This window comes from Pelodiscus sinensis, chromosome 20 (genome assembly GCF_049634645.1).
Source record: "Pelodiscus sinensis isolate JC-2024 chromosome 20, ASM4963464v1, whole genome shotgun sequence".
Taxonomy (NCBI): Eukaryota; Metazoa; Chordata; order Testudines; family Trionychidae; genus Pelodiscus; species Pelodiscus sinensis.
In genome coordinates this window covers 30008398-30036067 of record NC_134730.1, presented here as the reverse complement: position 1 = coordinate 30036067, position 27670 = coordinate 30008398, and the positions used below count along the sequence as shown (strand labels likewise).

The following is a 27670-nucleotide window of genomic DNA, read 5'->3' as shown; positions in this document are numbered from 1 at the left end:
GTACCTATGGAACTACAGCTCCCAGAGCGCCGCGCGCGAGTATAGGCCCCGCCCCCCGCTGAGGGGCTGAGCTGGCGGGGCCGCTGCAGGATGGAGCCGCGGGAAGAGCGCGCGAGCGGGTTCAGGAAGGTGCGGGGGGGGGCCTCGCCTCAGGGCTGCGCGGGGCGTCACGCGCCACCCGCCTGCGCCCAACGGCTCCGCGCGCTTCCCGCGCCGGGCGGCAGGGGGCGGGCGGCCCCGTCGGTTCGACCCCGGGCAACCGGACCGCAGCCTCGTGTGGGGCCTGCCGCGGCCTCGCCCTCCGCCCGCGGGACTTGCCTGAGCCCCGGGCGGCCCGCAGGTCCTGGGCGCGGCCCCGACTCGCCGCGGAGCCCCTGGCGCGGGTCCGCCTCAGCCACCGTCTGCCCCGGCAAGGCCAGCGCGGGGGGCGGCTGCGGGACGCGAGGCGTCGTGTCCGCCTGGGTCTCGCCTCTCGCCAGCGGCCGGGGCACGCAAATGCCTCCGCGCGCCCGTTCCCGCGCGCCGAACCTTCTCCGAAGCACCGGCCGGGAGCCCGGGGCAGATCGCTGGTGGGTGGTGGAGCCGAGAGCCTAGCGGCTGAGCAAGAGGCAGCCCTGCCCCGAGGAGCTTACAGCCTAAGTAGTAGGCCAGAGGGAAGGGTGGGAAGGAAACAAAGGCCCAGAGAAGTGCTGCCCCAGAAGAGATGGGGAAGGGACACGGGCATTTCCTCCAGCTGTGGGGCAGGGAGGGTAGGACTGTGTATGGCCAGGAAGGGTAGGAGAAGGAGGTAATTGTTCTCTCACCAGTTCTGTATCATGTTCCCTTTTCATTCAGGAAACTGTGAACAAAATACTTCATCTTCACTTCAGAGATGACAAAACTAAAAGTAAGTGTTTCTGCTGTACTCCCTGGAGAGAGAGCTAGGTTTCTACTGCAGACTGTTTAGCTACCTCTAGCATGTAGTGTAGTTGTAGCTGTGTTGTTTCCAGGATATGAAACATGCAGGATAGCCTATCTTTTATTGAAAAAAACAACAAATGGTCTGGTAGCACTTTATAGACTAACAAAACACATAGCTGGTGGTATGAGCTTTCGTGGGCACAGCCCACTTCTTCAGGTGACTGGAGTTATGAGTAGGAGATATGAAAACTCAAAATAAATAGGAAAAGGGAAGTGGGGGGGTAGAGAGAAATGCTTTTGTTGGTGAGAGAGAGAACATTGAGTCACACAAAGTTCTTCTGAAATTCAGGAATACCAGAGGAAAGCAGGAAGCCACACTGGCTCTGTATTGGTTCTCCGTTTAAATGGGCACACAGTTCTTCCTTGGCACTTATCAGGCCTCCATTGCCATAGAACAGAGGTGGCCAAAAGGACTTCTTTGGGCCAAATCTGCTTCCAGCCCACCAAGCAGATTGATCCAGACCATGGAGGTCCTGCTGTTCCCCCTTCCCTGACCAATCAGGGCCTAGGAACAGGGGACTCTGCAGTGCTTAGAGTCAACCTTGACTGGGGTGGGTAATAATTTTTGCCTGGGGGCCACTTCAAAATTTTTTGAAATAGCCCCAGGTCACCCCTGAAGGGGTGGGGCCTAAACAGGAAGGGGTGGGGCTACCCCACCCCCATACCATGTTTGGTCTGGGGCAGCCCCTTTGCCCCCCTCTTTGCATTAGGCATCCATGCCCTGGAAGAGGCTTGGCATGCTCACTCACCTCCAGGCTAATCAGGGCCTGGGGGCAAGGAAGCGCGGGAAGCCTCTTCTCATCCCACGAGGCACTTTGAAGTGCTGCAGGCTCCTTGCAGGGCCGGGACGGGACAAAGGAAGCTTCACGCAGCTCCCCAGGCCCTGATTGGCCTGGGGGCACATATGAAGCCTCCTCCGCTCTTCCCCCCGCCCTGCGAGCAGTGCTTCAAAGTGCCAAGAGCTCCTGGCAGAGCGGAAGGAGGCTTTGCGTTCTCCCCAGGCCCTTTTGCCCATCTCTGATCTTGACTCTAAGCGCCATGTGCCGGAGGGCAAGGAGTGAGAGATTTTGTGCTCCCCTCACTCCAAGTCCTGATTGGCATAGGGCAGTGGTCTCCAACCTTTTTGAGCACGAGATCACTTTTTGAATTTTAAGTGCAATCCAAGATCTATCTCAAATGTAAATACCCTTTCCCTGCTTCCTTCCCACCCCTTCTCCAAGTCCCCACCCGTCCTCCCTCACTCTCATCAGGCTGGGGTAGAGAAGAGGGGTGCAGGCTCTGGTCTTGGATTAAGGGATCTGGAGTGTGAGGGGCTCTGAGCTGCTCTTGAGGTAGGCAGTTGGGATGTAGGAGGAGGTTCTAGGTGCAGGCTCTGACAGTGTTTGGATGCAGGTGTGCTCGGTGATGGTGTAGAAGGAGGTTCATGACTGGGGTAGGCGTTCAGGATGTGGGCTCCAGCTAGGCACTGCTAGTGGCTCTTGGTTGGTGGTGCAGTGGGACTAAGGCAGCCTTACCCTGCCCTGGCTCTGGACCATTCCCTAAAGCAGCCAGCAAACTTGCTCTATCCGTAGTCCTGTTGTGTCCCGGTCTCTGGAGAGAGGATACCGAGTGGGAGGGAGCACCTTGACATCAGCACTCCTCCTCTCTCCCCCCTGCCCAGCAAGCAGGAAACTCCCCACTGGGAGGGGGAGCTTCAAAGCAAAGGGGAGGAGATGAGGGGCAGTTGAAGTGCCGGCACTTAATAGCCTCTTGGCCAAACTACTCAGGATCACCTGGTTGGTGACTACTGGCCTAGAGGAAGGGGGAGTGCACAAAGTCTCCTCCCACCCTGAAAGGGGTTCAGCACTTAGTGTCAACTGACAGCTGCTGCCCAGCTGGCAGGTGACTTTAAGCTTGGCACTCCCTTGCAGAGTGGGGGCAGACTTCCCATGCTCTCCCCACCTCCAGGCCCTGATTGACCTGGGGGCAGGGGAGAAGTGTGCAAAGTATCTTCCCACTGCCGGGGTACAGGTGCCTAGAGGGAACTGCCAGCTGTTAAGAACTCTTCCCTCTCTGGGAAGGAGGAGGGGGCAAAGACTTCATGTGCTCACTCACCCACCCACAGACCAGTCAGGGCCAGTGGGTGCAGAAGCACAGAATAGTCCTGCCCTCTCCTCACCCTTCCCCCTCCCCCCTCTTCCACTTGAGGCCCTGCTCCTTCTGGGGCAGCTCAGGGCCACTTAAAAAATTTCTGAAGTAGCTCCTGGTCAAAAATTATTGCCCATCCTTGACATAGAATCTGACAATCTTTAATGTATTTATCCTCAAGGCAGGGAAATGCTGTCTCTCCCCCCCCCCCCCCCCCGATTATGCAAATAAGGAATTAAGACCCAGAGAGAGACTAAGGTCTTGTTTACCTGGGAACACAAGTATAAATTAAAAGTGAATTAGTTAGATATAGAATCATAGCTTTGGAAGGGACCTCAAAAATTATCTAGTCCAATCCCCTGAACTCATGTCAGGACTAATTATTATTTACACCAAGGGTGCACAATAATTTGGTTGGGGGGGGGGCAGTCATTCCAAAATTTTGATAAGTGGACAAGAGCTGCACTTTTCTATGGAGGGGGAGCAGGGTCTGGGACAGAGATTGGGTGCAGAAGGGAGCTCGGTATGGGACTGGGGTGCAGGATAGGGTGTGGGGTCTGAGAGGGAGTTTGGCTGAAGGAGAGGGTTGTAACCTTATCAGGGAATTGGGGTGCAGGGTCCTAGAGGGAATATGGTTGCAGGAGAGGATTCTGACCTTGGTGATGGGTATAGGAGGGGGTGCAGGATCTGGGAGGTAGTTGTGACCTGGGACAGGAGGGTACATGGGGTTTGGGTGGTGACCTGGGCCAGGGAGTTGGAGCGTGGGAGGGGGTGGGGAGGGGGTGCTTACCTATGCAGCTCCTGGCTAGCCCCCTGGCCTGCCAGCAGCCCTAGACAATTCAAAGTAGCCAATGGGACCTGAGAGATTGTGTTGGAGGTAGAGACAGCATGCAAAGCCTCTCTCTCCTCCCCCACCTCCACTAACACTCTCTGCAGAGTGCCACATGGAGCAGCCAGCTGCTTTGAGTGTGTCTTGGAGCTGCTCCATGCTTGAGGATCCTGGTGGCTTGGCCGCAGTCTGAATTAAAAAGCTTGGTGGCCATATCTTGCCACCCCTGATTTAGACCATTCTTGACATCCTTATCTTAAATACCTTGACAGGAATTTTTTCCTAACATCCAACCGAAACTGCCCTTGCTGCAATTTAAGATCATTGCTTTTTATCTAGTAGTCACAAGTTAGAGAAGTTTTTCTCCCCCATCCTTATAATGACCTTTTACATACTTGAAACCTGTGGTGTCCCCTTTCAATCTGCTCTTCTCCAGACTAACCAAACCCAATTTTTTCAATCATCCCTCATAGATAGTATTTTCTATACTTTTTGATCAATGTGTTTGCTCTTTTCTGGACTTTGGCTACATCTTTCTTGAAATGTGGCACCCAGAACTGAACACAATACTCCAGGTGAGATTTAATTCGCATGGATTAGAGCAGAAAAAATTCTTTTCATGTCTTGCTTACAATGCTCATGCTAATACAGCTCAGAATGCTTGCTTTTTTGCAACAATGTTACTCATATTTAGCTTGTGATCCACTATGACACCCAGATCCCTTACTGCAGTAGTTCTTCCATGCCAGTCATTTCTCATTTTGTACATATGCAGCTGTTCCTTTTCAGGTGGAATAGTTTGCATTTTTCCTTATTGAATTTAATCCTATTTTCTTCAAATAATTTCTCCAGTTGTCCTGCTCATTTTGAATTTTAATCTTATCCTCCAAAGCACTTGTAACCCCTCCTGGCTTGGTATTGTCCACAAGCATCATCAGTTTATTTTATGCCATTATCTAAATAATTGTCAAAGATATTGAATGGAACTGGACCCAGAACTAATCCCTGTATGGCTCCACTTAATATGCCTATACAGCTTGACTGATCTACTGATAATTACTTTGGGAAGGGCTTTCTAGCCAGTTATGCACCCAATTTATAATACCTCCATCTGTGTTGTATTAGTTCCCTAGTTTGAGGTCATGTGAGACAGCATCAAAGCCATAAGTTATTAAAATAAAGATATACCACACCTACCATTTCCCCCCCTATCTACAAGGCTTGGTACTCTGGCAAAGAGAGCTATTTGACATGGTTTGCAAATCCGTGCTGATGCTTACCACTTGATTATCTGCTAGGTGTTTGCAAATTAATTGCTTAATGATTTGCTCCATTATCTTTCCAGATACTGAAATATTAAGATGACTGGTTTGTAATTCCCCAGGTTATCCATATTCCCCTTTTTATAAAATGGCATTATATTTGCCTTTTTCCAGACCTCTGGAATTTCTCCTGTCCATTGTCACTTGTAAAGAGAATTGGTAACGGCACAGGTACATCCTAGAGAATACTCAAGGAGCTATTTCATCAGACCTTTGTGACAGACATCTAACTTGTCTAAGTAATTTAACTCATTCTTCCCCTATTTTAGCCTTTGTCTCATTTTCACTGGCATTCACTGTTAGCCATCCAATCACTACTAACCTTTTTTTGAAAACAAGCAAAGCCATTTAACACTTCTGCCACTTCCACAGTCTGTTAAAGTTTCTTCACCACCATTAAGTAAAAGGCTTACCTATCCTTGATCTTCCTCTTTTAATGCAAAAATGAAGAATCCTGTGGCACCTTAAAGACTTAACACATTTATTTGGCATAAGCTTTCCTGAGTAAAAACCACTTTGTCAGCACTGTTATTACCCACAATAGATCATGCCCGAATAAATCTAATAGTCTTTAAGGTACTACAGAACTACTTGTTTTTGCAGATACACACTAACAGTGCTACATCTCTGTGATTAATGTAGTTCTAAAATGTTTACTTGTTACCCTTTGTCTCTATACTTTGGGGATGAAGGTTGTTCGTAATTCCAACCAAAGCACTGATTAAAGTTTCAAAACTGTAAACTTTTGAAAACAGAAGAAAGATGCTGCTTTTAATCATAATTTAAATGAAACAAGCAGCTTCCTTACCTTGTCAAATTTTTTTAAAAAAATCCTTTTTGGTAGCTTACATTTAATGTATATTTTTTCTTTGCTGCTGCCTGATTGGATATATCCAGTTCCAAATGAAGTGTGTGGTTGTCAGTTTTGTAACAGTAGTGTTTATAATTGAGTTTCTATTGTAGTGTAATCTTGTTTTGTACCTTGACCTTTCTAATTTTGCCCCTAGATACTTATGTTTACATAGAATGAATATAATTTGGACCAGGTTTCCACTTTTTGTAGGAATTTCAGATAATTGAAAATCTCCTGGTTAAACCAGCATGGTCTCTTGTCATACTTTCTATCTTTCCTACAGTGTGAGGCTGCGTCTAGACTGGCATGATTTTGCGGAAATATTTTTAACGGAAAAGTTTTTCAGTTAAAAGTATTTCCGCAAAAGAGCGTCTAGATTCGCACGGATGCTTTTGCGTAAAAGCATCCGTGCCCAGTATAGAAGCGCTTTTGCACAAGAAAGCTCTGATGGCCATTTTAGCCATCGGGCTTTCTTGCACAAATAATTAAGGTGCCTGTCTACACTGGCCCTCTTGCACAAGTGGGCTTATCCCTGAGTGGGAGCGTCAAAGTATTTGTGCAAGAAGCACTGAATTCTTACATTAGAACGTCAATGCTCTTGTGCAAATTCAAGCGGCCAGTGTAGACAGCTGGCAAATTTTTGTGCAAAATCTTGCCAGTCTAGATGCACCCACAGTGTTTACTTTTGTACCCTTAGGCTATGTCTACACTCATGGCTTCTTGCACAAGTACAGCCATTCTTGCGCAAGAATCTGCAGCGCGTCCACACCGCCCGCCCGCTCTTGTGCAAGGAAACTTACAGTACAGCTTGGTTAGAGGGCTTCTTGCGCAAGAGTTACGCTCTTTTTTATCGGGGTAAGCCCTCTTGCGCAGGAGCTCTTGCGCAAGAGGGTAGTGTGGACGCTCAGCAGGGATTTCTTCTGCAAGAGAGCCCTATGGCGAAAATGGCCATCAGAGCTTTCTTGCACAAGAGATCGTCCACACTGCCATGGGAGCTCTTGCGCAAAAGCACAGCGTGCACATGGCAGTGTGGACGTTTTCTTGCGCAAGACTTCTTGTACAAGAACCCTTGCGCAAGATGTTCTTGCGCAAGAAGCCGCCAGTGTAGACATAGCCCATGTGTCTTTTTGAAAACTGCCAACTCTTAAGCTGTTTTTCCCATTAGATTTGCTTTCCATGAGATCTTATGTATTAATTCCCTGAGTCTGCTAAAATCTGCCCTCTTGAAATTCATTCTTTATTGTGCTGTTCTCTCTACTACCCTTTCTTAGAATTAAATTCTTTATCATTTCATGGTTACTTACACCCAAGATGCTTTCCATTTTAAAATTCTCAACCAGCTCCTCCCTATGGTAAAGTCTCTCTACTAGAAAGTTTCTCCATCTTCTGAACTAACAGATTGCCTCCCAATATATTATGAGAACTTGTTGCATAATCTGTGCCCTGTGCTTTGTTGTTTTCCCAACAGATGTCTGGGTAGCTGAAATCCCCTACCATCATGTCCTATGCTTTATATGATTTTGTTTAAAAGGGTCTACTACACATCATCATCCTTTTTTACCCCCTTTATCCTTACTGAAAGACTTTCAATAAAGTCTGTCTCCTTTTTCTATCTTACCTACTTAGACTGAGGTTACATTTTTTTTAATGTAAGGCAACACTTCCCATTTTTTCCTGTCTGTCCTTTGAGCAAACTGTACCCTTCTATACCGACATTCCAGCCATGCATGTGATCCCACCAAGTCACTGTGGTACCAACTGTCATAGTTCTGTTTAACAACTAGCATTTCAAATTCTTCCTGCTTTTCCCCCATACTACTTGTATTTAATATAGAGACATCTACAGTACTGATTTGATTACCACCCTCTGTTCTCTTTGTCTCTCCCTTATCCGGGCTCCAACAGTCCATGCTGACCCTTTTTCCAGGTAAGGATGTAAAATCCTGTTTGCTTGTTTAACCAGTTAACCAATTAAAAGGAAGGCAAGTAGGGGATGCCTGGCTTGCTGCGGACAGAAGCTGCTCTGGTTGGGACTCCAGTGGAGCCTGCACCTGCTGTGGGTCCCCCCACAAGGCTGGAGCAGCTCCCTACCCACAGCAAGTGGGGAAGTGCTCCAGCCCCTTAACAGGAAGGCCTCATCAGTTAATTGGTTAAACCTTCACATCCCTATGCCCAAGTCTCCATGTTTTGGACTTCCCTGTGGGCTTTTACCACCTGTCCCCATCAAACCTAATTGAAGCACTCCTCACTAGGTTAGATGCTTTTTCCGTTCCTCGTTAAGTGGACCCTTGCTTTGCTTAGCAGTCCCTCCCAGAACAGCATCCTGTGGTCAAGGAAGCCAAAGCCCTCCTGGCAACACCATCGTTGCAGCTAGGCATTCATCTTGAGGCTCTGCCTAGGTCCCTACCCTTGACTGGAAGGACTGAAGAACACACCACCTGTGACCCCTGCTTCTTCACCATTACTCCATGAGCCCTGTAAGTCATTTCTGATCTGCTGAGGATCACATCTTGCAGTATCATTAGTGCCCACATGGATGAGTAGCATAAGGGAGTAGGTAGAGGGCCAGATGATCCTCAATAGTTGCTCCATAATGTTTCAGATATGGGCTCCTGGCAGGTAGCATGCCTCCTCCGATGTCAGGTCTGGCCAACACATGAGTGCTTCTGTCCACCTTCAAAAGAGTAATCAACCAACATTACACTATATTTCTTCCTGGGAATGGTGGCTGCAGTCGTCCTAACCTTGAAGGTACATGGCTTCTCTTCCAGGACAGCATAACCTTTCATCACTAGAGTGGACAGACTGGGAGTAGGGCAGTTGCTGCCAGAAATAACTATGAATTCTTCATAGGCACAGATGCTTCTCAGCCTTGCCACCTCCTCCTATAGCTCTCCCACCAATTTCCTAAAAGATTCCACCTGCAAATACCTTTCACACTGGACAGTCTCCAGCCTGGCTTTTTGAAAGGGGGAAATACAAGGCACACTGTTAGCAAACTCTCACCATATGTGAATGTTCCCAGAATTAAACTAGCTTAGTTTAATTCACTCAAGGCATTTGCCCAGAGGCAGATGGGAAGTTTGTGGTAGAACAGAGACTGGAACCCAGGTGGTAAGTGCCAGACTAATGGCCTAAGTTTACACCCATCCCTCCTCTTTCTGTAGCACGTCTTCTAATAACGCTGTTTTGCTTTTTTCTCTAGTCAGCAGTGATGCTTTGCTGCTAATGGCAGAAATGCTGAAAGTGTTTGTTCGTGGTAAGTGCTTAGAAGCTGCCCTTTTATTCTCAGGACTTGTGGCAATAGATGTGGGTTAGAAAAGTTGAGACAGATCCTGCAAGGCACTTTGTGTTTTGATGGAGCTTTTCCCAAACTTCCCTCCAGTATAGGCAATCATCCATAGAGTTGCTCCTTCTTTATGTAGCCTGATTAGCAAATCCAGGTTTCTGTGACAGGACAGTGTAAGGAAACCAGCTTATCAAGTTGTAGGAGCCCCAGTGCTAGGCTGTTGCACCTATTTGGCCTGTAGAATTGTCTTTATCTTGTTTGGAGCCACTCCCTAGTGCTACAGCACAAGCTAGTGTGAGTGGAGTGTTGTGACGGGAGAGGAGCCAGCAGTCGCCTCAGATGTGGTTGTATAATGCCATGAAAGACTCCATTTTACACAAGACTGGGATACTAAAACCAAGAAGGATCTTGTTTTACCCTGTGATGCTGTAACCACACCCCAAAATTCAGCCCTAATAGCTTAGTATTAGAGGGGTAGCAGTGTTAATTCGTATCTGCAAAAAGTAGTCCTGGGGCATTTTGCCATGTCTGATTAAATGCAAAAGTTTATGTCCAAATAAATGTTAGTGGATTTTTGTCCACGTGAGCCAATTCCCAGATAAATCTTACCTTTTTGTGATGCTTATCTTGTCTTGCATGTGTCTCAGAAGCTGCAGCACGTGGAGCAAGGCAGGCGCAGGCCGAAGACCTGGACAGGGTGGATATTGAGCATGTGGAGAAAGTGCTGCCACAACTGGTATGTCAAGTGCAGTTCAGCTTCCCTTGCTAACAAAGATGTGGGCAGAGGCATTACTCCCCTTCCTTTAGGGAGATGTTTGGCTAATTAGTAATATCCTTACAGAGATGCTGGGAACCCTCAGATGTTAATGACTAGTTTGGAACTGCTTCTTACTGTTACAGGAGCTAAAAACTGCTGTTCTCTCCTTACAGCTTCTGGATTTTTAGAGGCCTGATCAAGCAGAATGGGATTGATGTATCAGCTGCTAAGAGGAGCAAGTCCTGATCTGGGAGTTAATCTGATACTGAATGTCTGGAATGGCACTCTGTTTAGCCACTGGTAGAGGCACTATTGGGAATTCATTATCTCTTTGCCATTTTGCTGCAGTAGCTGCTGCTTTATCAATCCGTGTCTGAGTGGGGCAAGCCCCCAAGAGATGCGAAGAGCACAATGCAATTCTAAATGGGATATTGCACACGTTGATTGTTGTAGAGTAAATGCCTGTGGCAGGGCATCTTGGCCCTCATGCTCCTGAAGAGCCGTTTACATACAGTTAAGAATGAATAACATAGCCAAGGCACTGCTACTTATCAGTGTCAAACAGGTGCTGCTGTGTGTGGAAAGAGTGAGTGGCTGGAAACTTTCCTCTAGCTGTGGGCTCTCATCATCTCAGCAGGTTGCTATGGCAGGGGTTTAAAGTCCAATTCCATGGCTGTCTGAGCAGTTCATCAGGCACTCAGCTGAAGGACTGTGCCAACAGCAGGTACCTGATCTTTATTTTATAAATAAACAGTGCCTCCCCCCAATACTTTCCAGCATTCCTCCAGGGCTGTGACATCAAAGCGTGCTTAGAACCTTTTAACTGTTTGATATTCTTCTCAGAAGCTGCTTCTCTCTGCTATAAATTTGTTCTCACAAAGAAACATCAATAAATCAAAACTAAGTCTCCCTGGCTTAGACTTTTCACTGCAATTAATCATAGAAAGTCAAGTTGCTTCAAAGACTTGCTCAGCTTCCCCCACCCTTTTCTTTAAATCTTCACAGGACGAAAGGAAAACTCTTAAAAAGGGACAGAATAACAAACAGCATGTGTGAGAATCCCACATCATGGGACAGCTTGTCCCCTTTGCGGGGGGGAGGGGGGGGGGAAGGAAGAGGAGAGCCATGAAATAAGAAACCTTACACATGTAGGCAGGACCTACACTGCTGACCCTGGCTCTGTTGCTGCTGCTGCTGCAGAAGCAGCTGACACCAGCACATACAAGAACTTGCTTTCCATCTGCTTATTGTCTAGTTGTAGGATCCTTTGTAAAAGTGATAGAGATTTCCTGACTGCCATGGATGGCAGGCAAGGAGTGGATAGGCCAGTAGCTATGACCAGTTGTGATATGATGCAGGAAGCTTTAGTTGCCTTGTCTGTATGTTGAGCAGGGTCTGCAGATCAGTTCTACAAGTACCAGGCCCTTTGAGACTATGAGGTGATTACTAGTAGATATCAGATCATTATCTAATCATATACGTAAGTATCTGCATTGTGACTGCCCTGCTGGAAAGCTTATGGTTGTCAGTATGTGAGCCTTTGTCAGGCCCTAGTTGTGCTTTTCCAAAGAGTGCTGGTCTTGCTCCTTCCATAGAAATAACATGTTAAAGATCCATCAAAGTTGCCTGCTAGCTTCCATAAGTCAACTTCCTTGTGTGAAAAATTTTTAAAAAACCCAAATAGTCCTGCAGTACCTTAGACTAACAAAAAAATGTAGAGGTTTTTTTTTTTTGCCAGTCTCTAAGGTGCTGTAGGACTATTCATTGTTTTTTAAATGTTTTCAGTTACAGACCAGCAGGCTACCCCTTTGATTCCTTGTGTGAAACAAGCAAAACTAGCTGCAGGGCAGAAGTGGTTGGTGGGTGGGCGGGTAACTGGTAGGGCCAATCTTTAATAGATTGAGGATTGGTTTGTTTACCAACTGTTGAAGCCTTTCACCATCCCACAGACTCAGCACAGTTTGCCCAGGATGTATCGTCTAGACAGACAAGCTTGGGCAGAGAACAATTGGCTGAATGAGGTAATGTGCATAATTAGCAGTAAGAAGGCTGGTTCCTGTGACCCTGAGGCTGAATGCCACTTGCTTCCCAGTGGCACAGCCCATTAAACTGTGACTAGAGGAGCAAGAGCAATCTTGATTTTAAAATTATTAGAATTCACTGTGGGAATCCAGTTAAACCCACCAGTGCTGTCTTGGCTGTTGCTCACTTGCAATTAACAAACAGTGCCGAGACTTTGGTGTCAATGAACTTGGTTAAGCAGCAGTTAAATATCCTCTCTCAAGCACCTGAACCACACCCCACATTAGGCTAACAGCTAGACTGCCACCACAGTCAGTTACTAACTCAGACGCTGCCCCACAACCAGCTCATTATTGCTGGCAGAAGGACAATGGTGAAAATGCTTAAGATTTTAATAGCAAAATACAGGACACTAATATAGAACCAATGCCCTATAAGGCATAGTTCAGGGAATTGCTGTTGCTTGTAAGCCAAACATTTGAAAGGACAATCAGTGAAATCAAAAGGTACAAGTGGTGATACAAACTCCTATCAGCTGAGCTTTTATTATCCACTCTACTGGTGGACGGGTCAAGCAGCATCAGCTCATACATACTACCCATGCAGAAATAGCATCAGCTACCTCCCGTCCCACAGGTGAAGCTCTATCCATCAGCCTCTAAGAACCCACAGTATATTGATTAAGATGGACTCTTTAAAAGGGAGATGGGAAAGAGCAACCCCTTGCCCTCATTACAATCCCAGATTAAGCAGCAAAACAGAAATAGCTTTAGGATAGGACGCCATTGGAAGGAAACTCACCAAGTACCCGGACAGAAAGATTCTTATTAAACTCTTCCATCCCAGGGTTAGTCAAAGTACCAATTTTAGAATTAAGATGATTGGTTGAATCCTTTTCATCTCTGTGGAATCTTGTTGCAGTTTCTCTCTTTTGCAACCCCTTGCATGCCTGGCTGAGTGGTGGTTTTCTATGAGAACATTTACTTTTTTTAAAGCAGAAAAACAGTTCCTCGGACTGCAGCATATATATCCCCTGTCTGTTCACATTTGGATATTCGGTAAGAAATCAGTCTTCTCTTCCTTAAAGCCTGTTTGCTGCTCCCTCAGCTTTGAGTCTCCTTTTTCCTCTTCTGCCTTTCTTTCATTGCTCCCTCTGATGTTCTTCAAAGCATTTGGGAGCATGTGGAAGTAATTAGACCTGAAGGGAACTGTTGGCCAGTCTGAGAGACAATGACAAGTGCCAGGAACTCTGGGTGCCCCTTTCAGCCACTTTGAAGTTCATTCAGATGGTACAAAACTCAATTTTGCTTTGTTGAGGAAAAAAGGGGGGGGGGGAATTGTCAGGCCCAATGAATAGGGAGCAGGTTTCTGCAAACTGATAAAGAAACAGAACAGTGGGAAAAACACATTATCAAAGAGACCGACAAAAAGGCCTCCTATGGCCACTCTGCTTTATTACATCTACAAATTGTGCAGACACACACACAGTTCAAGGAAAAAGCAGAAACCAAATGGTGAAAATTATTACCATGGCACAGTAACTGACCAACTGGAATTACTGGAATATGAAAAAATCTTCAAATAAAATTACAGTAGCCTGGACATTGTAGCACTATAGACCTCATCTCTATTGTAGGCACATTTCTAAACCTTAACTCACATCCCAACTCTGCAACCCCTCCTTACAGTCTTCAGACCGCAAACACACAGCACTTCCACTGCAAGCAACATCAAAGCTAAAGAAATCAGCAGATGGAGTGACCTTTCATTAGAATTTTGTTCCCATTAAAGGAGTAATTGTTAATTATGTATCACTGGAAACATAACATAATGCAGAGTTCAGTCCACAGGCATAGTCCAAGGGCATATGCCATTAATAGATACCTGCATTTTTCATGAACAAAACTCCATCAATGGAAAACAATTAGAATGAACCAGGAAGTTCCCAACAAAAGCCATTCAGTAAATTGAGAATGACCTAAAAAGCTCCTCCAGGATTGCCAGCAGCAGTAGCCACTGCTACTCTATGTAGTAAGGACCAGCCCAGCTGTCTGTAATTGTGCAGCTGATTCCAGCACCATGGTCTGTTCCAGGCAGAACAGCCACTGTTTCAAGTAACCTCTGAAGACAGAAATCAGAAGGCTTGAGTGTCAAACACCTATTAAAGCAAAGTCAGCAGTCAAGGCTAAGAACTCTCTCTACCTGTTCCTTTCAGATTACATGCATGCCGAATACCATTCGTTTCTCCTCCTGCCCTCACTTCTATTGCTGGGCAGATGGCATTTACAACCAAGGGGGCTTTGCTCCCAACAAGGTTGAATTTGCAACATGAAACAGTTATTCTATTTTATTTTTCTAAGAAATAAATCATGTTATTCAGCTCTTCGGGATCACCAAAGGTTTATTATAAACTGTGTAGCAGTTCAAATGGAAAGAAGTGCATCTGATTCTGCTGCTTCTCAGTCCAGCCAAGTCATCTTGTACGCCCAACACCTGGGATGTTTCATCTCTTCCCAGCTGCAAAAAGAACACACAAGGAGGGGCATTAGCACCTATCAGAATTCTGTTAGAGGGAGGGCAGTTTTTCCAAATCATGTTACCTCCTACCTGAAGCCTTAAACATACTGGGTTCCCCTCCCCAACTGTACCCAGGTGCTATATTGAGAGCATTTTAGCTCAATGCTTGGTAAGAACTGAACAGTGGAGCCTACAGTGACTTCCAGGGCTGTTCTGCTCTCCACTCCTGCAGTGATGGGAAGGCTGTGAGCAGCCAAGCAGATCTCTAGCAGGCAGGACAGGTGGTTAGCATCTTTGCTTCTTGCACTACAGACTTTAACCACATAGTCCCTACAGAAAGTAAAAGGTTATTTACTCAGCATGGGTATTCATCATGCACATTGCTTCTGCAGATTCCCATGTTCCCTGCATCAGAATCCCAGAGCCATTCTAAAGCAGATAAGCCACATGGGGCAAATATACTAAACCAGCATGAGTGGGATATACAGGACCTCAGAGAAGAAGACAGGGCAAGGGCTGAATGGAGGGGCTGAGATCCCCAAAAATTTAAGTTAATGGGGGTCCTTGAGTTGCTGAAGTTTGAGAGATGCTGACTAAACCATGGATTTGATACAGGCAGTCCCAGGGTTACGTACAAGATAGGGACTGTAGATTTGTTCTTAAGTTGAATTTGTATGTAAATCGGAACTGGTACACATTGTACCCCAGGTGTCCCCGATTCAGCCGCTGCTGAAAGTGGCCAGCGGCTGACTACAGGAAGCCCGAAGCAAAGCTGCTTTGCACAGGGCTTCCTGGAATCAGCCGCTGATCAGTTTCAGCAGCAGCTGACTTGGGGACACCTGGGGTAGAGCAGCTGGGGTGCTGCCAGGTTGGTCCTTGCAGCGCCGAGGTGCGGCACTGCGGGGACCAACCTGGCAGCGCCCCAGCTGCTCTGTCCCAGGCGTTCAGATTCAGCCGCTGTGACACTGACCAGCAGCAGCTGAATCGGACACGCCTGGGGCAGAGCAGCTGGAGTGCTGCTGGGTTGGTCTGGTAGTGCCGACCCTTGGCGCGGCAGGACCAATCCGGCAGCAACCCAGCTGCTCTTGGGGACGCCTGGGGCAGAGCAGCTGGGGTGCTGCTTTGTTGGTCCAATAGCACCGCACCTCAGCACTGTGGGACCAACCCGGCAGCCCCCCAGCTGCTCTACCCCAGGCGTCCTGATTCAGCCACTGCTGAAACTGACCAGCAGCGAGAAAAGCACTAGCTGCGCCCCCCACCCCCCCGGCAGACCAGGCTTTTCTCGTCATGGAGGACGGGGGCGGCGGGACCGCAGCGCATCTCGGCGGTCCCGCCGCCTGCGTCCTCCGCGGCTTTGCTCCGCATCTCCCTGGTCTGCTGGGAGGGGGGGGAGGGCCAGCAGACCAGAGAGATGCAGAGCAGCTTTTCTCGCTGTGGAGGATGCCGGCGGCGAGACCGCCGCGGCGCGTCTCGGCGGTCTGCTGGGGGGGGAGAACAGATAGTTCGGGGTTCCCTCACCCCGTTCTTAAGTAAGGATCCAACATAAGTCGGATCCTCGTAACCCGGGGACTGCCTGTATTTCCAATGTCACTTGATGCTGTACTTTAAGCTTCCTGGAGCACCTGCAAGAATCAACTGGTTTACACTATAATTTTAAAAGCTATCACCAGATCTTAGAGATTTTTAGCTCTGCTTTGGAATTTTCTAAAGTTTGTTTCTTGGAAGTGGGAGAAGGGATCAAGATTGTCTACAAAGTGAAAAAAATGTTGTATGTTTTTTCTGAATACCAATGGCCCATTCTATGTGTGCATAATTCAAGGACCTCTCTTCCACTTCACATCCCAGATCTAACCTATCATTTTGAGACAAATTGATACTGTGATTTTTTGATAGAAACGCAGTTGTAATCTTAATTATGGAGCGATTGCCACTGCTCCACAGGAATACGCACTAACAATGAAGTATTAATGATCGAAATTTAGTAAGAGTACACAATCCAGGCAAAGGCAGTGGTTCTGAGATCGATGGCACCTAGATGGAAACAACCCCAATAGCTTTTGTCCAAGTTCAGGACCTTTCTGATATTCCAGTTGTGATAAGGAGCCACATCATGTTTATCAATAAAACTGAATAGTTTTGAGATCACAAATCACAGCCCTTGATGCTGCAGTGAAGCTCTGCAGAGGAGGGAAGGAAACTTTCCCTCTGATCCTAGATACCTGGCAGCTTCAGCCACTTTGGTATTTTTTCAGGGGTATGTCTCACTGACTGTGAAGCTTCAGAGACTTTTGCAGGTTCTGGATACTCATCTGTCTGCTCTGGTCCAGCTGGGAGTGCAACAGCTGTTTCTGAAGGTGGGGGAGCAGAAGGGACTAGCAATTTGGACAAGACTCTGAAAAGAGAAACAAGAAAGCACAATTAAGGGAAGATTTTCACACTGGTCTTCACACCCCTCAGCATACAATCCCATCTCAGTAATTCCTCATGCCCAGGCAGTGGAAGATTAATCTTCACCCCAGAAGCAAAGGCTTCAGGACACATACCAATCTGTAAGCAAAAGATCCTCCAGCTCCTGGCTAGATTTAGCAACAGGTACACACCCCCATTTCAATAGGGTTTACCAAGCTGCAAAGTCATAAATGAGCCTGTGGTGCCTGTAGGTTCTCCCCTTCTCCTCCCGGAGCTGTGCTAATTCTACCCTTCCCACACATGCCCACTCACATTAAGAAGCTTTGCTCACAGCGCTTACCTAGCTACTAGCAAGTCAGCTGTGGAAGGGGACACTGTAGACTCCAGTAGTTCTGATCTCAAATAACAATCTGTAAAACAAACCCAAACACATTTGTTAGAGAGTAACATCAGGCAACCCACAGACACTTATTGCAGTACCTAAGATCCATGTCGCTCCAGCAAATCCCTCTTCACGTGTGTTTATAAATTTTACCCTTTTCCCAATATGACAGCCAGTAATGTTAGCTAGTGGGTGGTAGTGACCCTTAAGCCATGCTGATTCCTGCTGAACCTTAACGTTCTGATTATTCTTTGCCATTTCTAATCCATCTTTCAAACCATGTGATTTTCAGGTACTTGATCTCTGCAGCTCAGAGGTTATAGTTGCTGGACTCCCTTTACACCTCTGTTAACAGCACCACAAATATGCCCAAAAATCAGAGACAGCCCATCTCCACAGGCAGCCTCAATAGGTTGGTCTCTGTAGTGCAATGTCTAGTTCTTTTTCTTTTTTACTTTTAAAGCAATGGGATTTCCACATTTCCCTTCAGAGACCACTACTCCAGGTTTGTCAAGTGTGCCTTTTCCATATCCTAATAAATCACATAAGAAAGGCTTCCTGATTTACATGTACAATTACATTAGTTAACTTATATAACTGGCAATCAATTTAAGATGAAACAGAACTAAACTAGTCTAGATGAGGCCGTAGTGATTCACAGTGGAGGCAGAGGCAGCTACAATGCACAATTCACATAAACATAATCCCTTCTCCTACCAATATCCCTTTCGGGAAGTTCTCTCTATGCTGAGACTGCTGACAAAGGAGCTAATTAATGCTAATTTTGTGGAATTGTTTGCTAGGAATAGCAGTGAGCCAACGCACACCCACCCAATTTTACTCACCCATGAAGATTAATGATTTATACTAATTTTGACCTTAGACTGAACACAAATAGTACTACCGATACAAGGCTCCATATTCCACACACAAATCTCTGAGCCATCTAACTCTCCTGTCCTTCATTTCAGCTTCTCCTCTCCTAACTTTGCTTGGGTTCTCTTACTGGAGCAATTCTGGAGCCAGGGACACAGTTCATCTGGTAAAACACTGCGGCTGTGGAGAAGAAGAAATGGAGATAACTCACCTCTGTGCTTCTCAGATCCAAAGTGAATGACAGAAGCTGGGAAGAGGTTAGCCTGCAGCAAAGGGAAAAGAGATGGATGAGAAGAGGACAGGGCAAGCTGGAGAGTTGTCTCAGCCAGCCAACCTCAGATATTACATATACCTCTTCAAGGCAGCCCAATCTCTTCTCCAATCCAGGGCAAAAGCAGCCATTTGCTCACCAACCCCCTCTACCCCCAAAGCATCAATCCCTAATGGGCGGCAAAGCCCCTTAAAATAAAAGCAACCATATGAGTGGCAGGAGGGCTGAAACAGAGCATGACAGCAGCTTGGAAACTTCCTTGCCAGATATGTTTTGACTATCTTCTGGAGCCCAGTTTAAAGCAACAGCAAATGCAGGCAGGATAGGCAAGCCCATGTGCAGTGTATAGGGTATCATATTCTATACAGACATATTGGGAGAGCTTAGGTAGCATTCTGCAATAGCCCCTGGAATCTGCTACTCTTCATTCTGAGTGTTCCTGACTCCCTGTGGGAACCAGTCTTGCCAAGAGCCATGCTGCATCCCAGGTTTGTACTGTCCCATTGGCAAGGACAGAATAACTTCCCTGTGGGCATCATACCCCACCATTTTCCTCCCACTCTGCATTACCAGGACCACCAACGCTTCTTCCCCTTCTGAAGAGCACTAGGACATCTCTGGCTTTAGACTCTAGTTTCACTGTTGCAAACAATTGCCCCTTTCTTCTTCTGGAAAAGGGCACAAATGCTGTTCAGTTCCCTGCTTTGGACAGGCTGTTTTGGTACTGCCTGCCAGAAGGGGCAGAGGATCAATGCTGCATTAATGCAAATCAAAGAAGTTGTTCTACAGTCTGCCCCAGAGACCAGCTCCTATGAAACTGAGGCACTGATCTGCCTTGGTGTTGGAAACAATGCTGTGGACAGTTCCATCACAGTGCACCCCACTTTTAACAGTCACATGCCCCTTACTATTCTAGTCCTGCTCCACAAGCTAGGCCTACAACCCTTCATCTTGCTGTGCTGGGCTTGTATCTCATTTGGGGACGCTGCCAATCATACCAGCAAACGTTCAGGGCATAGTGAATTTTACCTACAGGTGTCGCGTGAACATTGGCCTTTTTTTAAAACAATAGTTGGGTGTGATGTGGAAATACTGCATCCATGTCAAGTTGTGGGGAGCAAGTGATCACACTACTATCCTATTACTAGCTACAAGACAGACAAGGAACAATGTTTTCAGGTACATAGATACTAAAGCCAGAAGGTAACTTTGACTTATCTAGTCTGACATGCTGTATAGCACAGGCCAGAGAATTTCACCCAGTTTCCACAATAGTGAACCAAATAATTTGTCTGACTAAAATGTATCGGCCAAAAAGTTATCCCATCTTCATCTGAAGACTGCAAGAGAAGGAAAATCCACTACTTACTTCCCTTGGTAGTTTGTTCCACTGGTTAATCATTCACTGTTGAAAGGCTGTATCTTATTTCTAATTTTGTCTCGCTTCAGCTTCCTGCCCTTGTTCTATCTTTCTTCAGCACATGAAGGAAAAGCTCTTTAGTAACCAATATTTTCTCCCTAACAAGGTCTTACAGTAATCATGTCCCCTCTCAATCTTCTTTTTGATAAGCTAAACAGATTGAGCTCTTACTGGGAAAGAGTTGTAGGCTTTTTCTCCAGCCCTCAAATTATTTGTGGTCTTTTTTGTACTTGCTCCAACATGTCTTGCTTCTTTTACAAACTGGACACAGTATTCTAGCATCAGTCTCACCAATGCCATAAACAGAGGTAAAAATCACCTTACTCTCATTGCCCCCCAGTTTACAAATCCAAAGACTGCAGTAGCTCTTTTTGCCACACCTTTACATTGGGAGTTCATGTTCAGTTTTCAGTCCACTATGACCCTGAACTCCTTTTTAGATTAATTGCTTTTTAAGGTACAACCCCCTATTACTCTAAATCTATTGTTTTCTAAGGCACAATTCTCCGCCCATCCCTGTTTAATCAGTTAACCAGTTAAACTTAACATTTAACTGGTCAGCTAATTAAACAGGATTTTAAATTCCTACTTGAACCCAATGAAATTTTATTGCATGCCCCCTAATTTGTGTGTATTGTGAAGAGGAAAACACGTCCCTATTCACTTTCTTCACACCATTCATAATTTTATTAATTACTGACCTGTTAATACTTTACTCATCACCCACCTCTTCATTTATTTAAAAAAAATGGTGCTACCTGCAAAGTACGCATTCAGATAATATCTGCAACTTGTTCTTCCACTTTTGACAGTCTTTAAAGGCTCACCTCTTGTGTCATGTCTTTTAGACAACACACTCTTTGAGCCAAGAATTATATTTACTTTACGTTCAACTGCGTGGTCAAATGTCACAGTAGAACAAACTAGAGAAACAATACCTTGATATTCAAAAGAAAGCTTCTTGGAGGAGCTAGTTCTCAAGCACACAAGAGAAAAAGCTATTCTCAACTCAGGCCTAAAAACATGCAGCATTTGGTTCAATTAAGAACAGAGGGCAAGGCTCTAACAGGCTACATAATATAATTAAACATTGTAGGTGGGGGGGGAGAGATCAGGTACTAAAAATTAAAACAGTGACACTACATTTCAAAAAAGAAAGTTTTTAATAAAATGAGGCACTGATTTAAAAGCCATTAAAGTTAAAAGCAAAGGAAGTAAAATCCCTAAATTTGGCATGGATGTCACTTAAGAAAACAACAGTCTCAGAAGGCATACATACCTCTGAAGAAAAAGGGAAGCGGGAAGGCAAGAAGCCAGTCTTGGTAAATGGTAAGAGATTATTCAAGCCAGACACAGATCATTCAGAATTGGGTAAACTAATCTTAGTGAAGCCAATAATTAACTTCCAACAAGGGATATATGAGAAATAAATTTGAAGAACTAGGCTGGAATTAGAAGAGCAAATGGCTAACTGAACAAAAATAAAGAAATTACATGAAGTATATTAGAAGCAGGAAACTGGCAAAAGAAATGGTGGATCAATTAAGAGAGCAATTAAGAAAAATAAAGACAGTGGCTGAGAAACAAAATGATTTATCTGCATCAGTCTTATGCCTGGTTTCTTCTGGTAACTTAGCTGAGGTGCTGTCAGAGCCGAAGTGCCAGAAGATTAGGCTCTGGACCAAACAAATTAAAAAGCAATCAATCAATCAATCAATCAATCAGTCTCCAGGCACAGGTAGTCCATCTCAGAACTCTCAAGGAAGTTTGAAAGCTCTCAATCTTAGGAATGAGCTAATATCAAAAATATTACCTGGCCTATGAAATACAGCTACTATTGCACTGTTGTACCTCTATTTTAAAAAGATTCTGGCATCATCTGGAGAATTACAGAAAATTGGTCAAAACGCTCATTAAATAATAGAAACATAAAACACCTGGAAAAATCACAAGATGCAGTTTAACAAGCATTGATTCTGCAAAAGAAAATTATGTCTTAGTATGGGAAGGAGGTAGGCAGCCCTCAGTGGAGAAAGAAGAGGTTAAGAACTATTTAGAAAAGCTTGACATACACAAATCCATGGATCCGTATTTAATGCATCCGAGTACTGACGGAGTTGACAAATGTCATTGCAGAGCCTTTGGTCATTATCTTTGAAAACTCTTGGGCTACCTCTAGACTACAACCCTTTTTCGTAAAAGGGATGTAAATTAGACGTATCGCAATTGCTAATGAAGCAGGGATTTAAATCTCCCCCGCTTCATTAGCATAAAAATGGCTGCCGCTTTTTTTCGGCATGGAGCTTTGCTGGAGAAAAGCGCCAGTTTAGATGCTGATCTTGTGGAAAATAAAGCCTTTTCTGAAAGATCCCTTATTTCAAGATGGATAAGGGATCTTTCGGAAAAGGCTTTATTTTCCCCAAGATCAGCGTCTAGACCGGCGCTTTTCTCCGGCAAAGCTCCGTGCCGAAAAAAGCGGCAGCCATTTTTATGCTAATGAAGCGGGGCAAATTTAAATCCCCGCTTCATTAGCAATTGTGATACGTCTAATTTACATCCCTTTTACGAAAAAGGGATGTAGTGTAGATGTAGCCATGGAGATCAGGAGAGATCCCGGATGACTGGAAAAAGGCAAATGTAGTGCCCATCTTTAAAAAAGGGAAGAAGGATTATCCAGGAGACTACAGACCAGTCAGCCTTACCTCAGTCCCTGGAAAAATCATGAAGGGGATCCTCAAGGAATCCATTTTGAAGCACTTGGAAGAGGGGAAGGTGATCAGGAATAGTCAACATAGATTCACCAAGGGCAAGTTATGCCTGAGCAATCTGATTAGCTTCTATGATGATGTAACTGGCTCTGTGGACATGGGGAAGTCGGTGGATGTGATATACCTTGACACATTAGGAAAGCTTTTGATACAGTCTCCCACAATATTCTTGCCAGCAAGTTAAGGAAATATGGATTGGAGAAATGGACTGTAAGGTGGATAGAAAGCTGGTTAGATTGTCAGACCCAAAGGATAGTGATCAATGGCTCAATGTGTGGTTGGCGGTCAGTTTCAAGCAGAGTGCCCCAAGGACTGGTTTTAGGACTGGCTTTGTTCAACATCTTTATTAATGACCTGGATGAGGGAATGGATTGCACCCTCAGCAAGTTTGCAGATGACACTAAGCTAGGGGGAGAGGTAGATACACTGGATGGCAGGGATAGGGTCCAGAGTGACCTAGACAAATTGGAGGATTGGGCCAAAAGAAATCTCATGAGGTTCAACAATGACAAATGCAGGACTCTCATGCATTGTTATAGGTTGGGGACCAACTGGCTAAGTAGAGGTACAGCAGAAGAGGACCTGGGGATTACAGAAGATGAGAAGCTGGATATGAGTCAGCAGTGTGCCCTTGTAGCCAAGAAGGCTAATGGCATATTAGGGTACATTAGGAGAATCATTTCCAGCAGATCTAGAGAAGTTATTATTCCCCTTTATTTGGCATTGGTGAGGCCACATCTGGAGTATTGCATTCAGTTCTGGGCCCCCCGCTATTGAAAGGATGTGGATGCACTGGAAAGGGTCCAGCGGAGGGCAACCAAAATGATTAGGGGGCTAGAGCACATGACCTATGAGGGGAGGCTGAGGGATTGGGGCTTATTTAGACTGTAGAGGAAAAGAGTGAGGGGGGATTTGATAGCAGCCTTCAACTTCCTGAAGGGAGGTTCCAAAGAGGATGGAGAGAGGCTGTTCTCAGTAGTGACGTATGGCAGAACAAGGGGCAATGGTCTCAAGGTCTTCCCCATTCCGTGGGGAAAGTCTAGGCTGGATATTAGGAAAAACTATTTCCCTAGGAGGGTGGTGAAGCACTAGGATGGGTTCCCTAGGGATGGGGTGAAATCTCCATTCCTAGAGGTTTTTAAGTCCTGGCTTGACAAAGCCCTGTCTGGGATGCTTTAGCTGGGGTTGGTCTTGCTTTGGGCAGGGGGTTCGACTTGATGACCTCCTGCGGTCTCTTCCAGCCCCGGGATTCTATCCCTTTAGAATTCTTTTTTGTGAATAAAGGAAGAACCGATTATCATATGGTCAAACTTTCAAAAGACCTTTGGCAAAGTCCATCATAAAAAGTTATAAAAGAAACCAAGTTTTTGTGCGGGTGGGAGGCAAGGTATTGTCATGGATCAAAAACTGGCTAAGAGAAAACAGAGTAAGATTAAACTGTCAATATCCACCATAGCAAAAGGAGAACAGGAGAAGCTGTAAAGATTCTGTACTAGGACTGATGGGGTTTAAAATATTTAGTAACAATTTGGAAAGAGAAGTATGCAGGGCAGATATCCCACAACAAGCAGATGTGGGTAATCTTGAACCCTCCTTTTAAGCCGGAAATGCTGGCCGCCATAAGAGTTGAGACACAGGCAGATGGACTACGGGTCTAATCCATGGTGGTGAATTCTGTGTTCCTCTCATGTACAGCACTGAGCACAAAGGGGCCCCAATCCTGAACAGGGCATCTGAATGCTACCCAGTATAAATATTAAATACAATTAACTTCTGGGGCAAATGAAATAGCATCACCTATTTTCCTGTCCAGAAACTTGAAATGTGAATGTGATTTTACAGCTTTCTGGACTGGGAGACATAAGCACAGCAAGGGACGTAAAAACCCCTACATGTTTAACCAGTTAACCATTGGCCCTGCTGGCCTGCCAGTTAATCGGTTACACAGAAAGCATGCTGGTAAGGTTAATGCTTACTGGGTAACCAATTAACTGTTTAACCTTATACATCTCTAGAGCACATGGTGATGCTACTGTTGCCAGCATGCAAGACCCAGGAAAAAGAGACACCCATCTACTAAGTTTAAGCTCCTCCTAGCAGCCAGGAATTTGAACATGCTGAAATTGACATTTTAGCAGCAGGAAACATTATTGATTAGATCTTTTAACATTTCTTTTGCCAATCAGCAAGACTGAAGCTTGCCTACTCCAGTCACAAAGGCAACTCTCCGTAAACATTGTAATTAAAAAGTCCCAGACATGGTTAAGAAACTCCAGAGAAAACTCTTGCGAAAGCTTTGATGTCTCCACTGCATTCGTCTGAAGGGATCCCACTATGAGGAAGGGGTGGCTTAGACAGAAGTTCCCCCCCAGCTCCTCCTCATACACAAGCCCCTTTACACACAACATCCTTTTCATGGCAGCTGCAACTTGGAAAATGAGGTTTTTGTAGCGTGTTAGTGTTGGAATTTTTTAATAACCTCCCCTCTCTCTTTTTCCCCTCCCGCCCAATTATCGTGGTGAATAATTAACATTCTGAAGGAGATAACTAAGCACAGCATCTCAGAGCTCAAAGCCCTTTTAGTTCAAAGCCCTACCCTTTTCTCTTCCTTTCCCTTTGCCACCACTAAAACTTCCTTGTCAATCAAGCTCTGGGCACATACATCAAAGCAGCATGTGGGAATGGCCCCAAGGGGTCAGAGAAAATTCATGGCAGGGCCTGTGAGTGAGGCACAAAGAGAGGGAGAAACAGACAGACACACTCAACCACACAGACAGAGACAGAGCATGCCCCAGTAGGAACCTCCACCCTATTTACTCACAAGCTGGTAAATAACCCCAGCTCTAGATTTCAGGCTCCACCTCCCCAACCACTTCCCACAACTGGCAAAACATCAGTCCAAACCATTTTTATTGGAAGAGAAAAAGGAACTTGATAGCAGTTCACATGTGCAAAAAATGTTGCCTCCTCCCCATGGCTTATTTTACCCCACACACATCTTTTGGCTCAGCAACTACAGATTTCCCTCCCACATCTTGTCCCTAATATATCCCTTTCCCATCAATCTAGGTATAATATTATAGGTCTTTGATATTACCCTTTACTTCACTTCCTGTACAATTCTTAGGCATCAGACCAATTCAATTTGAATTAACAGGATTAGAAGCACGGGTTAGAAAAAGGCATCCCAATAGCACATGAATCCTCCAGTCAGCCACAGAGAGGAACCATGCTCTTTCAGTTATGTAAAAGTCTTTAAATCAGCATCAAATTCAACCACAGGAAAACTCTAGGTACTTTGATATTGGCCACGGAATGTCTTAGCATAAAGATGTGGTGATTTTAGTATTTGCTCAGTCTAGGAAATCACACAGACCCAAAGTCAGAGAACATTTCAGCAGGTCTCTCACAGTGCTCAGTGTGGCACCAGTTAACAGTGTCAATACTTGGATTTTACTCTTATCCCATGGGGCAGAATGTTCACTGAACCCATTCTTGGGTCAACTCCTTCCTTCATTTAAAAAGATGCAATAGCTGTTTCCAGTGCTTAAATCAATGTCTCCATGACTGGATTAGGGATGTTAAATTTCAATTAATCAGCTAATCGAGTAGTCAGTGGGGGGTGGGGCACTCGCTAGCCCGGCTGTGCCTCTGCCTTTTAAATGTAGTAAGAGCTGCGGGCATTTAAAAGGCAGAGGTGCAGTAAGGAACCCGGGGCACGCAGGGACTGAAGAAGTCCCTGCTTGTGCCAGGTCCCAGATGCTGCACCTCTGCCTTTTAAATGGAGTAAGAGTTGAGGGCTTGAGTCCCTGCTGAACCACTACTGTTTAAATGTAGTAAGAGCATCCCAGGGCTCTTACTACATTTAAAAGGCAAGAGGCGTAGCAGTCGGGACCTGGAGACAGTGCTGGGGGGGGGGGGGGGAACTGGTTTTTAAGCTGGCTTCCCCCAGCACTGGCTCCTGCTTCCCCCTCCTGCTACCTCTGATAGGCAGCGGGGCAGGGGAAAGAGTGAGACTAGTCCCTTACATCCCTAGACTGGATCTCTTCAGTGAGAGCTTAGCTCAAACCTCTTCCTGAGTAATGCATGGAGAGAGCAGTTCTCCTCCAGACCTACAGGAGATCACATTCTCCAGTAGATCAGTAGGAATAGAGTCTCAGTGTATCAGAAAAAGATTTAAAAAACTCAGCTCATCACAGGCCAGGCTACATAGAAAGCAGAATCTCAAACTATTCGAACCAAGAATTCAGAAACTTGCATCAGTTGAATGCAGAGTGTTTTAAGTGAGTCATCTGCCATTTGCTGGCACTCCCTGGTCCAACATGATCTGAGTTAGCTGGATGTCCACTTATGTGTGTGTCCAAGTTTCCTGCAGTTTCAAAGTTGTTTTATAGCCACCAGTCCCAGCTCTTGGTGCTGCTATTTAGCTCTAGTTTATTGCACCTAATGGAGCATGCACAGTGAACCCCTCATTTTTGGCCCTCCCCCAAATCTACTAGCCCTGGACCCCCCAAAAAAGTTAATCCAGACCTGGGAGTAAGCCCTGAGCCTCTGTACACCCCCCACCCCCAGGGGGGCTGGAGTGGCAAAGGGCGTGAGGCGAGTGTCTTTTTCTGCTTTTCAGTTGGGGGCCACCTCTATGAGGATTTTATTTCCCCTTCTCACTTGAAGGGGCCAGGTCAGTGAGGCTTTTTTTCCCTCCCCCATTTGATTTTTCTCTGTGGGTCAAAAAAACAACCCAAAAACATTCCCCATCTGTCTTAGTTCATTCAGGAAATCGCTGCTAACAGTATTCACATGCCCCCACTAGGGCAGGGTTGTTCCCAAGAGTCAATACTCTAAACATTACAAGTGTCTTCAAAAAGGTC

The 27670-nt window shown here is 45.7% G+C and overlaps 2 protein-coding genes across 5 annotated transcripts in view; one reads left to right on the top strand and one right to left on the bottom strand.

The window, feature by feature from the left end:
• The first annotated feature begins 3 nt into the window (after nt 1-3).
• CENPX (centromere protein X) lies at nt 4-11050 on the top strand. 2 transcript variants are annotated; one of them, XM_075904223.1, is made up of 5 exons: nt 4-129; nt 835-886; nt 9297-9350; nt 10031-10116; nt 10311-11050. In XM_075904223.1, exons 1-5 carry the CDS (start codon nt 91-93, stop codon nt 10323-10325), a joined length of 246 nt encoding a protein of 81 aa, XP_075760338.1. In that variant the 5' UTR covers nt 4-90; the 3' UTR covers nt 10326-11050. The 2 variants fall into 2 exon arrangements, with proteins under 2 accessions (XP_075760338.1, XP_075760337.1); XM_075904222.1 differs by having other exon boundaries at nt 23-129; nt 10028-10116.
• Nucleotides 11051-13593: 2543 nt separating this feature from the next.
• ASPSCR1 (ASPSCR1 tether for SLC2A4, UBX domain containing) overlaps nt 13594-27670 on the bottom strand; it is a 101615-nt gene continuing 87538 nt past the window's right edge. For all 3 annotated transcript variants that reach the window (XM_075904215.1, XM_075904216.1, XM_075904217.1), the window contains 4 exons: nt 18555-18606; nt 17426-17495; nt 16896-17068; nt 13594-14676 (listed from right to left, as the gene is read on the bottom strand). In XM_075904215.1, the coding sequence (XP_075760330.1) occupies nt 14663-14676; nt 16896-17068; nt 17426-17495; nt 18555-18606 (309 nt within the window). In that variant the 3' untranslated portion in view covers nt 13594-14662. The remainder of the gene's footprint in view (nt 14677-16895; nt 17069-17425; nt 17496-18554; nt 18607-27670) is intronic.